The 15,281-nt window shown below is 40.3% G+C and overlaps 1 protein-coding gene across 4 annotated transcripts in view; it reads right to left on the reverse strand.

Annotated features, from left to right (window-relative positions):
• The window catches only part of JAK1 (Janus kinase 1), a 130,514-nt gene that overhangs the window by 40,103 nt on the left and 75,130 nt on the right, over positions 1 to 15,281 (reverse strand). For 2 of the 4 annotated variants that reach the window (XM_050757668.1, XM_050757583.1), the window contains exons 2-5: positions 11,256 to 11,338; positions 10,745 to 10,838; positions 8,608 to 8,806; positions 4,337 to 4,460 (exon numbers count right to left, since the gene is read on the reverse strand). In XM_050757668.1, the coding sequence (XP_050613625.1) occupies positions 4,337 to 4,460; positions 8,608 to 8,806; positions 10,745 to 10,838; positions 11,256 to 11,338 (500 nt within the window). The remainder of the gene's footprint in view (positions 1 to 4,336; positions 4,461 to 8,607; positions 8,807 to 10,744; positions 10,839 to 11,255; positions 11,339 to 15,281) is intronic. The other 2 variants (XM_050757854.1, XM_050757760.1) reach the window with 1 other exon arrangement.

Below are 15,281 nucleotides of genomic sequence, written 5' to 3' on the forward strand. Positions count from 1 at the left end.
CTGAAGTGTCCTGAGAAGCAGGCAGACAACCCTGCCCCTTGCAGCCCTCACCATGTCTTTCCTTCTTACTAGCACTGTATGAGAAGTGCCCTGTCAGCACCTCTTCTATGACTCGGGGAGCAAAAGTGACTTCCCGAAGATCACAAAGACAGCTCCTCTGACTTCTCACTATGCTTCCAGAATAGGGAAACACCTGCTGACTGGAACTCCGTGCTGACCACAGCTCCCTGCATGCTTACTATCAGCCGCACTGCTAAGCCCATTCTACCTCGAATCCAAGACCGATTCGATTGACATTTTAACATTCCTGAAATTTAGTTTCATCACGCAATCAAGATATACAGCTTACATGGCAGTGTTTCGTACTTCCCAGATTGCTGCTATTAAACTGATGGTGTGTTTTACATGATGAATAGGGTTTTAAAAGAGAGCTGCCCAAACATCACCACAAGCATCATGAAACGAGTTAACAAGCACTTTATATATATATTATGCTAATTAATCCTCACAGCAACTCTACAAGGTAGGTTTCATTCATTTTACAGATGAGGAAAACTGAGAGACCAAGAGGCTAGGTGACCTAAAACTACAAAAGCCTGTTCTCTTAGCTACTACAGTTGACTGTTGAACAGCATGGGTTTGAACCACAGAAGTCCACTCATACACAGATTTTTTTTCAATAAATATGTTGAAAATTTTTTCTGGAGATTTGCAACAGTTTAAAAAAACTAACTGATGAACTGTGTGGCATAGAAATTTTTTTTTAATTTCAGAAAAAGGTACATTATGAATACATAAAATATATACAGGTTACTAGTCTATTTGTGTGTTAACTGTTTATGTTATTGGTAAGGCTTCCAGTCAACAGTGGGCTATTATTAGTAGCTATGTTTTGGAGAGTCAAAGTTATATATGAATTGTCAATTGCACAGGGGGTTGGTGCGTCTAACCCTATCCTCCATATATAACTTCCTCTGTCACCTGTAAGAAAAACACAATGAGTTCTGGAATGTGTGGAAGTGACTAAGGGAAGTGACTGAGCCAAGCCAGCCCAGGCCATCTCTAGGCTATAGACTCAGCTGGTACCTAGGTCTCTTTCCCTTGACTTGCACATGAACTAATGAGAAAAGAACCACGTCATAGAGAAGCAATAAATACAACTCCCTCTTTCCCTGTGAAAAGCTGCTGCTACACTTCAACATCTGTCACTGTGCTATGTTTGCAGAGCCTAAAACAAGCCAGGCCCCGAGTTAGGGACCGGGATGCAGAGGGCTCTCAGGCATGTTTCTCGCACTCCGTGAGTTCCTGTCTCTGGGAGCAATCGGTCAGGTCCAGCAGCAACTATCCAGCAACCCATAATGGGGCACGTGTCATAAGCAGGACTACACTGTGACTTTCATAGGCCCTAAACACTTTTCCCTTCCTCCATAAGAAATATTACAAGTTATATTTCTCACCTATGTTTTCTGATTTTAAGTGAAATTAGGCATTTTATGGGCCCCTAACAAGTGTGTGCTGTGGGCATTGTGCTTAAAGAATAAGTTGTCCTTGGACAAATGAGAGTCTCCGGCAAGGTGCCCAAGGAGAGAGACAGGTCGCCCTCCACTGCCAGGGGAGGTGGCAGGAGGGGAAAAAGGCAGATGTTCCCTGAGCTGACCGAGCCACGGCCTTCTTCTTCCACATCCTACTGAGTCTCTGTGAGAGAGTCTTTGGACCTGGTAGAGATGAGGGCCCAACAAACTCCCTCTGGGCAGAACACAATCTTCAGTCTGGTCTGAACAAGGATATTCTTCCAGGCTGCTGAGAGCCCTGTGGGACCATCTTTGGCATGGAACCCTTTAGGTCAGATATTCAGACAGCACCAGGCTGAGGAGACCAAACATAATGTGTAGCTTTTCCACTAGAACAAAGGCTAAAGGTAAACAGAAGATTAGGGAGTCTAAAATAAGGCCGACAGCTTTCTCCTTAATAAGATGTCAAAAATATTAACAAAACTTTAAATCTGTGACTACCAGGATCAGTACCCGCCTTATCACCCATAAGGCCAAGCTTAAAGACACACTGAAGACAGACATTCCACACACCTTTTTAAAATTAATTATCAAGGTGTTCATCAAACCTGGTACACAAAAATTCCAGATACTATAGCATGCCAATGGAAAAAAAATTTTAATGACATTAATAAATATAGAATGATACCTGCCTATATTATTTTTCAGAATGATGTGGAGGAACAAAGAAGGAAGACAAACAGACATCAATCAGAGATATGCATTGCAAGTTTTTGAGAAAATTATGTACAGATAACTGCCTATTTTAAGTTTATATGCAGATATTATACACAAAGAATTCTCTTCACACTTCTACAAAATTTTTTGATGGACAGTGAAATTCAATTGTTTAAAAAAGTAAGAAAATACTTTTTGAAAATGAATACAGAATGTTGTCTCACGCTAAGATATATTATAAAACAACAATTGTCAAAAGCATTATCTAAAAACAGAAAATGATAATTGAAATACAAGAATATTTCCCAAAGTAGAGCTGGTATTCCACTGAAATAATCACCAACATTTATTTTCATTTACACCTCCTTTAGTGGTGAGATTATGAGGTTTCAAAATTTTTGTAGTTTGTCATCAGGCAAATGTTTAAGCTTAGGGTGGTATTTTTTTTTCAAGTTCAAAGAGCCTGTGGTAACAAAGCAATATCCTGTTGAAGCACAATGTCAGGTACAGAGTCAAGGTGCTAAAAGTGAAGCAACTCTGCACTTCCAGGCAGCTAATAGAAAGAGGGAACAGTAAAGACAGCCTTTAATAGCCAGGCATTCAGACAACCAAGACTAATGCCTCACAGAGAATTGTAAAGCTACTAAGACAATTCATTAGATGTAAATTTTTGAGTTAACTCTCTTCCCTTTTCTGGGTATTAGTTTTTCCACTGAAAAAAAAATGAGAGTTGAATTAGGTAACTTAGGTCTTTTCTAAGTCCTAAAAGTTACCATTCTAGACTCTGAGCTGAGTGCAGAAACCTAGAGGCAGAGAATTAGAACCCAGTGACATGTCCCCTGCAGACTTCAAACTGCAACAACCCATTTCATGCTGATCACACAGTCAATCCTCAGGCCACAAAAAGCAAGATTACATGTGGAAAAACAAAGCCAAAAGCCAGAAGGCTCAGCTGGGACCTGAAATCTCCACGGCACACAGCTTTCCTCTCCAGATGAGACTTTGGTTAAGTATAGAAAAAACAGGAAAAAGTCGGCTCTAGGATAATTATCAAAGAAAATTAGATCTGGTTCAGTGTCCACTGAGAAAAACATCCCAGTCATTTTGTAATGGTGATAACTCCGCCAAATTCTCCCAAAAATAACAGCTGTGATACTGTGAAGAGCCTCTGAGATTTCAGAGGGTTTTTCTAGCAAATCCCTGCATTCTATTAGCATCTGAGCTAATCTACTGATATGTATGTTAACCTGTGTTTCAAAAAGGATCCACCTATTTATAATCTCCACTGCTAAACACACATGTTAACTTCTACTCAGCAAGTATCTAACTAACATACTTTCCATTCTAGTTACTGCAAATTTGTTTACAAACTCAGGAGACTGCAGCTATTGAAGTACTGACTGTGTCACCTTGGGATATACTGTGACATTTCACAAAGTCTGAAATATGGGAGAAAAGGCAGGTGCCCATCAGAAGAAAAATTACAACTCCACAGCCAAAAATCCTCTAGGAGTAGTCAAAACATCCACTCCCAGGGAGCAAGACCAACCTAGAATTTCTAGTTAACACTTCAGGCAATGTTTCTCAAGCTTTTCAGTTTCAACTTTTAGTAAGAAAAATATTTTATATCATGACCTTTATATGTAATACATACATACATACATATATATGTGTATATATATAAAAAAGTATCTCAAAAGTTTAAAAAATATATTATGTATATATGCTGATATTATCTATTCTCTCCTGTTTCTTTTTATTAAATTCACTAAATTAAATTGAATTCATAACTGTGAATCCACTAAATTAAATTCATAACTATGATTACCCATTTGAAAATCTCTGCTGCAGGACACTAATTCTATTCAAAATATCCTCTGCATTATCAAGATTTCTTTTCTAAAATGTGGCAGAGGAAGGTGATCAAACTCATCTTGAATTGTATTCCAAATACTGAAGAAGTCCTTTCTCATATCAAGCAAATACAAAAGTTACAAATTACAAAAATGACTATAACACTTCTTGGTAAGTGACTCAGGGCCCCAGGCTGACCACTGTCCCTCAGTGCAGAGGGAGCCAGGCAGGTACCAGGTCAGTACTTCCCATACCTCATCCGGTAGTGGAGTCGGAGGGACATCTTGTCATCAACGGTGATGGTGCGATTTGGAGCATACCAGAGCTTGGTGTTCTCATCATACAGGGCAAAGAGGTTGTGACAAAGAGGAGAGATACCTGAGGAAAAGTAAAAAACCACATCAGAAGATTAAGGCAGATACATTTGGCCATCTGTTTCTAAACCCAATGTATGCAAAGATAAGGAACTCTCTCAAAGATAAGGAATTCACAAAGAATCTGGGTCACTCGTATCCTCTTAGGGCAAACAGATTTCCAACCAGGTTCAGTCAGGCTGTTTTGATCATAATCATCAAGAACTATGACTCCCCAGAAATATGCCCTGTAGCTCCTGGCAAACCAAATTTAGATCATTTAAAAATAAAACTCTGATGACATTTTTCATTACAGGTATCTGTGGCAGAGTCTTATCAAATCCAGCTTTAAAAAACCCCCTATCTGAGAGGTTCACAGAGGTTCAAAGTGCCTGATGTGCACTTTGCTAATCAGAAACACTCTGGGAGTTGGAGAAATCTTCCATCTGTTTCCTACAGAAAGCATTTAAACAATGCTAACACACTGTGATTATGTATCAAACATGCAAACAAATTCCTGGCAGTAGTATGCAAAATGCATATTAGAATAAATAATAACTAAAGTGATTTTTGTCAGTGATTAAAAGCTATTACCATTAATAATAAATATACTTCTTAAGTACTCTGTATGATTATCACAAATATTTTTTATTTAGTAGCCAACTAGCAAGAAGATATATGGCTTCACAAAGCTGGCCCAACAGTGCTCCCCTGCCTCTCCACTCCACCAGTTGCCTCCGTCAATATGAGAACGATGGGAAAGACCAGGGAAATTATGAAGTCACTCACTTCTACGCCCATGATTAAAATTTTATGAACCTGTAACATAGGCAGGTTGGGGGGGAGAATGACTGCCAATAATCAGCTATTACTGGTATTTTTTCATAAGCAGCCAGGCCTCAAACTAAGATGAGGTAAACTTAAATGACAAAAAACCTGGGAGAATATGAGGTAATAGACATTTGTTTCCCAAATCGGACATCTGCAGTGAGACTGGCACTGACAGGGCCCCTCCCTGGCCCAGCCCACCCAGGCCGGGACTCTCTCCAACGCAGACACTGAGTTAAGAAGCTACAGACACCTTGGCAGCTATCTAGCGCTCTCCTGAACACCTCAATCCATGCTTCTCAAGAAATGTGAACAGTTACCCTTCAGAAGTTAGTCTTTCTTATAAACCAAGAATATGGAGATAAACTTTAAAGGGAAGTTTTCCTTGGGAACATGGGCAAATGGCTTTTGGATTCAGTATTATTGGGACAAATAATTCAAATATGCTATAGGTTTTCATTCCTAAAGTGGCTTTTGTGGACTGGGCTGGAAACCCAGCCTGTCTTTATACATATCCACATTTGAATGTGCACCAACACTTACATATCTGAAGTGTAACTTATTTTATTCATGAAACTGTCTGTAATTCTAACACAGGTCTGATTCTAACATTATTACTACCCATAAACAGAAAGATCAAAGACATACCTCTTTATATAAAAGTGCTGAGTAGTAAAACAATAATACTAACATTTACCGAGGGCTAAGTGTCAGGCATCAGGCTAACAGACTCTAAATTTATTATCTTGGCCAGGCACAGTGGCTCACGCCTATAATCTCAGCATTGTGGGAGGCCCAGGAGGGCAGATCACTTGAAGTCAGGAGTTCGAGAATAGCCTGGCCAACGTGGTAAAACCCCGTAGCCGGGCGTGGTAGTGTGGACCTGTAATCCCAGCCACTCAGGAGGCTGAGGCAGGAGAATCGCTTGAACCTGGGAGGTGGAGGTAGCAGTGAGCCAAGATCATGCTACTGCACTCCTGAGTGACAGAGAAAGACTCTGTCTCAAACAAACAAACAAATAAATTCTATTTTTGGCTGAGTGTGGTGGCTCACACCTGTAATCCCAAAACTTTGGGAGGCTAAAGCAGGAGGATCACTTGAGGTCAAGAGTTCAACACCAACCTGGGCAACATACCAAGACCTCGTCTCTATAAATAATAAAAATGAGTCAGGCATGGTGGCACATGCCTGTAGTCGTAGTTGCTTAGAAGGCTAAGACCAGAGGACCTTTTGAGCCCAGGAGGTCACAGCTATAGTGAGCTATGATGGAACCACTGCACTCCAGTCTAGAGGACAGAGCAAGACCCCATCTCTAAAAAATGTTAAAATTTTAAATTAAAAAAAAAAGTATTATCCTTTAATCTTCCTGATATCTAATGAGGTAAATACTGTTTTGACCATTTTGCAGATGAAAAATCTGTGGTCTCCTGAGATTTAGTCTGATTCAAGGTTACTCATCTAGTAAAGTGCAGAGCTGAGAATCAAACCAAGACACAGCTACTGAGGAGGTGAAGCAATAAGAACTAAAAAAACAAAACTTTACCCCACAGAGGTGAAAAACAGGAAAGAAAACAATACTGCCCTCAAACATCACTTTCTATAGTAACAGTGAGAGCTACAAGAACCTGTGGCATTCAGTATGTATTTCTGAAATTAATGAGCTTCTGCAATATTCTGTTGAGCCAGTTACAGAAGAGACACCACTCATTTTCTATAAGGTAGGCTAGAAACCAACACCCCAAACTGGCTGATCCTGAGCCCAGAGTTATAGGAGGCCCAGCGACTGTGCCTATCCTCAGACTCACAGGCTCTCTCCTCTCATCTCTTTCCCAGCAGCTCCTTGGTCCCTCATTAATGGTAGCCCAATGACTCTGCAAAAATGACCCTTGCTTACAAACTGAGTGAGGTTTATACCTGCTATGCTGATGGCAAGAAGCTTGGTGAAGAGAATAAACACTATAAACCAAATCTCAAGGAGAAAGGGAGAAAACAAAAGAAACAAAGTCTTAAAAAATACTTTAGAACCACTGATTTACATCTAGGTGTTCTGATAATTACAAATACATTTAAAGCTGCTATCTAAAGATGGTTATTTGTACACGCTGCTGCCTAGTCAAAATAACTTCACAATATTACTGGATTTTTCCCACTAATAATCTGTACCTCAGCCCATTTTATCCTGTGTCAGGTTTAGTTAGTAAGAGCCTACTATGCTCTTCCCTATACCATAAGCCTCTCCCCTTTTACTGAAACTCTGGTGTGTGAAGCATTTTCAGCAGAAAGACAAATATCAGAAAGAACGTAGGTTTTCTAAACAAACTGTATTACTAACAAGATAAGCAATTATTAAAATAACCATGCTATCCCCTCAGAGTTGTTCTGAGAGTTAAAGGTGGGAGAAGTAAAGCAGGGATCAGGCTGTATGGCATCACAACTGGCTACTTCATCATCATTAAACGAGTTGATCAAACCTTTTTAAAATAGCTTTGAGATATAATTTACATATTATAAAATTCTTCCATTTTAAGTGTACAATTCAACAGATTCCAGTGTATTTACTGAGCTGTACAACCATCACCACAATCCAAGTGGATTAGCTCTGTGATTTAACTTTTAATTTCTACGATTTAACCTGTCACTTAAAATTAGGCAAGCAAAAAACTGCCGATGTCCTTAAGTTCAAAGGATGAAAGGGACTTTGGTTTCCCACCTTCTGAGGGCAACAGGCTAACTTTAAGACAACTCTCACTTGAAAGGAGAAAAAACAGCTTGTGTTGTTGAGAGCCTCGTTGTCCTTTTTGCAACCTGGCAACTTGACTAAGCCACAAAGCAACACTCAGCTTCTCACTTCAACTCAGCACCACGCACAGGAGGGCAGGTCATGGCAGCAGAAGGAGGGGTCAAACTTTTTAGGAGAACTTTTGAATAATTATTCAGATATTGAGAGATGCTACTTGCTGAGCAGGGACTTAGTCCCAGGTGCTTTACGTAGCACCTCATCTAGTGCTGATATTATTCCAATTGTACAGATGTGGGGAAATGAGAATTAAGCCTGGATCCACAGAAGTCAACCATCATTCCCTGGTATCTTACAGTTCATTAGTGACAAAGCAGAAAGAAGCCACTCTGCAGATGAAGAAAGTGAAAAGTGAAACCCTCAGAATTAGAATCACTGGCCTAAGGTCACGTGCAAGTGGCAGTGGCAGAGGCAGGGAAGAACCTCTGACTCCAGAGTCCACAACTCTTTCTGCTCAGCAGAGCTCCAACAGGCAGAGACCCCCAGATCTTCTTCTGAACCGGTGTGTTGGTGAAACCCCCAGCCCTGGGCAGCTGCCAGTACTCACGGCATGCCTGTGCAGCCCTGATGCACAGTTCCTCTGCTGTATACTCTCCACTGCCCAGCCGGAGGGGCTCCCTGTCCGACATATAGAAGATCACTTCCACCCCTGGCTCAGGGACCTCCAGGTTCACCTCAGTCTTCTTGGAGCTCCTCATTTTAGCACAGAAAGCCATGGCATTGCAGTCCTCTTTTATATTTAGATACTGTTGTGGACGGAAAACAAGACTATGTGGTCACTCTATGCGTTAAAAGTTCTTATGGCAAAAGGGAGTGTTCTGAAGGTAAAAAAGCAGAAACATTTGGTGTTGGATACATACATACCTCTCCCCTGCCCCTTCCCTTCGTGGAAACCAAACATGTCAGATCTTACAAGAGATGAAACCATGGAAAATAACTAATTATGCATACTAATTAATGAATTGTAATTCAGAATAATTTTAGACATGGGCTGAATTTATTTTCTCCGTTTGCGCCCAGGTTGTAATTGAAAAATGTAGCCCCTTCTGGAACTAATGATGTTAAAGGACTGATTATTAATTACCAATTCTGCTGCTATTTCTACTGGAATCATGCAAGCTTTGAATAGACTTATGGCAAGAATCAGTGTTTTAATTTCATGTCCATCTCCCACTAAACAGCAAGCATGGTGAGGGCATGAACCATATCTTATCTCTCTTCACATCCCCACCTGAGACAGTGCACACAAAATGGTGACCAATTCATGTTCGTAAGTCACTTGGAAGGGCCATAACAATTAATGAATGGAGCCCGGTTCCTATCACCCCAGGAGGACCGGCAGGACCTTGACGCAGCAGCAGGGCAGGAGGAAGCCTTGCTTTGGAACAATTAGAAAACCCTGGTGAGAAGCTTGCAAGTAAGTAATGCACAGAAGCACCCTCCAAAGGGAGGGCAACTAGGGCCAAACAACCAACCTCAGCAACTTAGCCTTGGGCAAGGCCGGAAAGGAGGAAAGAAACAAGGGAAAGTCCTACACATTCTTTCTTCTTCTTGCCCGATACCAACGGGCTACAAACTAATTCGCTGACCCCACACTCCTACTACTTTCTTCCTGTCTGCCAAGCCAACCTTCACTCAAACCCCTAATGTCTCCGTAACACATATCAGATCCTCCAAGGGCTTCCCATTAATCTACAGAGCAATTCTGAGACTCTGAAACAGAGCCCCGCCACCTTCATCTGGCCGGCCAGCCTTCCTCGCCTTATCTTCTATCACTCTGAGCTTCTTGCTTCATGCTTGAAACCCGCAAGGCTGTCGCTGTTACCGTATCCTCCCCTACCCAATGCTGCTTCTCACCCTCCTGCCTTCACTCACACTGATTCCTCTACAGGAATATCTTTCTACCTTATCCCTTGCATGGCACACTTAAACTTTCTTTAGAATTCAGCTCAGATATCGCCTCCTGCAGGAAGCCTTCTGTGAACCTCCATCCCGTTCCCTAAGGCCCTCACTTCTTGCTCCTAAACTTATCCCACTGCACTAACCACAGGAAATTTAAGCATCTTACTCATATGCCTATCTGTCTTTCTCTAACTTGCACATGCTGTGAGTTCCTTGAGATAAGAACTGAGTCATCTGTCTCTATATCCGTAAGAAACACAGAGGCTTACACATAGCGGGTGCTTGCAGAATGACCCAAGGAGGCTCCCCCAAACAAGAAAAGTCATACAGGGCAGACAGCAGTCACAGTTCTCTTCACCAAATTCATTTGTTTGGTCTATTAGCTCCCCTGGTGAGGAGAGATTCTGAAAAGAGGGACATTAACCAGATATGCCTCAACGCTACAAACTGAGAGGTTTTCAATTTTAACTCTTAAATTTCCAAATAAATCCGAAGACCAGAATCTTCTGGAAACCAGCCTGAAAGAGTAAGTTCATAATTTACCTTGAAATTCAGATCAACAAGCAAGACCACTTGAAAACCTGGCACTAAACCCCTAACCCCATCCCACACTGAAAAACTGTGATGGAAAACAGAGTAGCTAAAAGCCTGCTTCATAATGTAAGATAAATCTTTGTCCTTGAGATTCTTTATAGATGTGACAGGGGAAGAATCCAAAGACAGTGTTGAACCCTTTAACTCTAAGGAAATAAACAGGCAAATGCATGTAATTATATACTTACAAGATGTGACATTGTTTGAAATAGGAAAAAATCCAACTGACAATGTCCAGTAGAAGAGGACTCACTAAACAAAACAGGCAGGACTACTATGTGGCTGTCAAAAAGGATAACATAAAGCTGTATGTGAATCAACACAGAAAGATGCACAGGACATTTTGCAAAGTGAAAAAAGCATAATATGGATAGTATGATCATGCATATTCGCAACATGTATAATATGATTATTCACATGCATATTAAAATCTGGAAGAACATACAGTAAATTGTTAACAGTGGTGAACATCTAGGAGAGATTATAAGGGAAGTTTAACTTTTACTCTGTACCTCCTATACTTTTGTAGTTGGGATTTTTTTTTAACCAGCATACTCAACATTGGGAATGAATAAATACATCAATTTAAAAAAATTAAAGGCAATAGCACCAATAGCCCTACAGCCTCAAGAACATGGTTTCATTAGTTTTTTTAAAGCCAGATATTTTCCTTTTTAAAAAATATGCAAATCTACATACCTGCATTTATTCAGCTGTCCAGTGTTCCCCAAGAAGCAGACTGGATTTTCTTCTCTACTTTCCAAAGCTTCTTCAGAGAAGAGCTAAAGACAAAAATTAGTAAATCAGTGGCAGAGGTAATTGCATCTGAAAATAAGAGGGCATTTTCATTAACGAAGCAGCCCAAACCATAAGCAGGCAAGAAAAAGCATTTGGGAGGAAGAAGGAAAAAAACAAAACAAAAAAATGACCTAGGACATCGAGAGGACAGACAGACATCTTAGGGTGCAAACGTCAAAGAGGACACTAACTTCCCCTCATCGAGAAAGGAAGCCAGGGATTTCTGCTTCCGGAGATGGAGTGTCCTGTCCAATGTAAACGAAGATCGTGTGCTTTTTCCATCAACAACCCCTCTCCTGATTCTGTGAACAATAGTTTAGGACATCCAAAAACGCACACTTTAATTTCTCATTCCTTCTAGAATTACCCTCCCCCAACCTTGTCTACACACACACAGAGCTTTGTATTATTTCAACAGCTTTCCTTGTTGCTTCTCACAAATTCTTTAACAGTAGAATCAAATTATTTTGCAAATAATAAGCCACCAACCTTGGTGCTTCAAAATTTGTTCTCAAATTAACAGTGATTATCACCTCAGTTTTCTGCCTGGCCGCTCAACACATTTTATCAGAATCCAGTTTTAGGAAGAGCGCAGTCCCAGGCATTACAGGGCAGCAGCAAAGGGGAAGAGGGAGATGGGTTACCTCTGAGGCCACCAGGCCAGCATCCCCACACGGCCTTACAATAGAAGGTTGGAGACAGCACAAATGGAAACACAAAAGCAACCTAAAATTGATAGTGTGAGTGCGTCAGGATGCTGTTAGCTCTGGTGACTAACACTGGCAAGGGCTGGCTGGGGAAGGCTTTCTGCAATGGATAAGACTTAAGTAAAAGTCATGATGGAAAGCCTGGCAGGGGAGACAAGTATGAATTTGATTGTGATGACTTTGATTTGGCTATTTTGGTATGGCCAATTTTAACAAGATTAAAATCATTACACGAACGTTTTTTAAAAATTAACATAATCAATTGTTTTAATCACGTGAATAAACACCCTGCCCTGGCTCAAAACAGCAATTAGAAACTAGCTACATGCTAATGACTTGCTTCTGCTCAGAAGCTGGACTTCAGATGCTACACTTAAGAGATATACTCTTTCAACAAGTATTTTCAAACAGCTCTGCAGAAACTAAGCTAATTCAAAGGACAAGAGCAATACGGTCCCTGCCGACGTGGAGCTTATAGTCAATAGGAAGAACGGAATCAAACTAAGATGTACAGAAAGAGGTCATTACAAAGAGCTAAAATGCTATGAAGAAAAAGTAGAGAACATAAAATAGAGGGAATGTGATCTGGTCTGGGGCTCAGGAGGGAAGGGACATTGAGCTAAGATGCAATGGATGTCCAGGGAGGTGGGGCATGAAGCCAACAGAGAGATAGCAGTCTCAGCAAAAGGATCAGCATGTGTAGGGGAAAGGTCCTGTAGCAGAAAGGAGCTACGCTGGTCTCTCCAGTTGCTCGAACAGGAAAACCTCACAATACTCCTTTTTACGCTTGGGTACCCAACAGCACTAGCCAGTCCATAGGCAGTGCTTGCTAACTGCATGTCTGGAGCCTGTCTACCCCAGGTTTCCCCACAGCACACCGTTACCAGCTGCCGAGGATCAGAGAAAACTGACCAGAGGGGAGTACTGAAAAGCATGCCTCAAACCAGGAAAGGGTCACAACTCAGAGCCTTTGAGGAGAGGAAAAGACCTGTAAGTTCCACCAGGCCCAGGCTCCACTCAGAAGGGCTACCACATAAACCTTTTTAGAACTTACAAAGGTGTTTTGTTGTTGTTGTTTGCGGTTTTTTTTTTTTTTTTTTTTTTTTTTTTTTTTTGAGACGGAGTCTCACTCTGTCACCAGGCTGGAATGCAGTGGCATGATCTCGGCTCACTGCAACCTCTGCCTCCCAGGTTCAAGCAATTCTCATGCCTCAGACTCCCGACTAGCTGGGACTACAGGCATGCACCACCACACCCAGCTAATTTTTGTATTTTTAGTAGAGATGGGGTTTCACCACGTTGGCCAGGATGGTTTCGATCTCTTGACCTTGCGATCCACCTGCCTCAGCCTCCCAAAGTGCTGGGATTGCAGGCGTGAGCCACTGCACCTGACCAGAACTTACAAAGCTTTTTAATATGCACCATCAGACCATGTGTTACTTCAACTTAGGAGTCAAGAACTTCTCTTAGTCTCATGTAAGATTCAAGGATCCAACTAAAATCACTAAGATTCTTCTAGAACTAGAATTCTACAAAAACCAGTAATCAAGGAGAGTCTGGTTTTCCAATCATTCTGTCTCTTCTATAAGTAATACTACATTGCAATCACATTATACCTAATCTTCAAACTGACCTCCAGTATTATTGAACAGGACAGTAAAATGGTATACATTTGTGCTGCTTAGCCTAGAGATTAAACTATTTGAGAAAACAAGAGTAGCAACAGAATTTCTAGACAATATGCATTAACTGTGATGCTTTTGAATGCCGATTCAATAACGACAAAGTTGCTACTCTCAGGAAACTGCCATTCTGGTGATAAAAATAGAAAACACCCACATAGCACTTAGAAGACATGGCAGGCACTGTTTTAAGCACTTTAAACCTAAGGCTGCTGATCCACTTTATATGAAATGACAACTGTCCTCATTCAGGATGACAGGTGGGTTTTTGTTGTTGTTGTTGTTGTTGTTTGCGCTACAGCATTTGTGTAATGGCTTCATCCAAATAATATTTCTCCTAAAATAAACCAGACAATGTGATCTAGCTGATTATTTTTAGAGCAGGTAGAAAAGGAGCAAGATCAGTTTATATTAATAAACACTTTGGATAATTCCAAGAAATAAATTCAAGTTTCTTGCTGCAATATACAAAAGGAAAAATCATCAATGCTAGAAAGATTCACCAGGAGCAATCACAAAATACCCTTTAAAAAGAACATGATTCACTGGGTTCAATTCCCAACTCAAATTATAAAGAAGCTTTAAGAACAGGAAGGACCAGGATGAGTAATCTGAAGGTTTTTGATGATAGCAGTGAATTCTTCCACCCTAATTTATTTATAAAATTGTCAAGGATTTGAAAGAAACTACCTTTCTTTTCATGACAAAGGATTACTTTTGCAGCTCAATTTTGTAGGTGCTGCTTTACATGAAAAAAAAAAATCAGGGAAATGTTGTGGGTTACTCAAATTGCTTTAGTTTACCACAGTCTTATGAAAAAGACAAGTATATCTGATACTTTCTCAACGAGGGAAAAAATAAAAGAAACAAAACACAATTCTGTGGGTTGGAACAAAGCCTCACTGCAATAGATAAAATGTCACAAGTTTTTCCAAGATGCAAAATTCCAAAAATCTGTCTGAAAACACTGGAACTCTCTTAAATTTTCAAGGGCATCTTTTTAAAGACTGGTATCTGTGCAAGGGAAGAACATACATTTTGGATAGTGGACAAAGAAAAACAGACTATTTTAATGTTCATAAGTATAATCATCAGAATGAGACTGCTTTGGCCAAGGGCCACTGCCAGATTTTTACAGTCAAAAACAGACTGGTTGACGGTGAAATTCAATGACAAGAATTAAAATACTATGGATATCTCATTGTTTTCACTAAAGAAATCATCACACCTACAATGAATTACTTTGTGTTTGCCTTAAAGGAATCAAACCTTTTGATTTCTGAAGTAGAAAATGCAAATAAAACGTTGATGAATTAAGGTATGAACTCAGAAAAATCGAAAGAAAAATACGAATTTTAAAATGCCCTGAAATCAGGTTCTTAATATCTTAGGAAATTTTAAGACTAAAAATGTTAAGCCTTAATAAACTATTTCAGCAGGCACCAGTCTTAACTTTGGTGAGGAAACCTATTACAACAATGAAAACTACAGGAGAACCAGCATTTTTTTTTTTTTTTTTTTTTTTTTTTTTTTTTTTT

The sequence above is a fragment of the Macaca thibetana genome, chromosome 1 (assembly GCF_024542745.1).
Source record: "Macaca thibetana thibetana isolate TM-01 chromosome 1, ASM2454274v1, whole genome shotgun sequence".
NCBI classification, from domain to species: Eukaryota; Metazoa; Chordata; class Mammalia; order Primates; family Cercopithecidae; genus Macaca; species Macaca thibetana.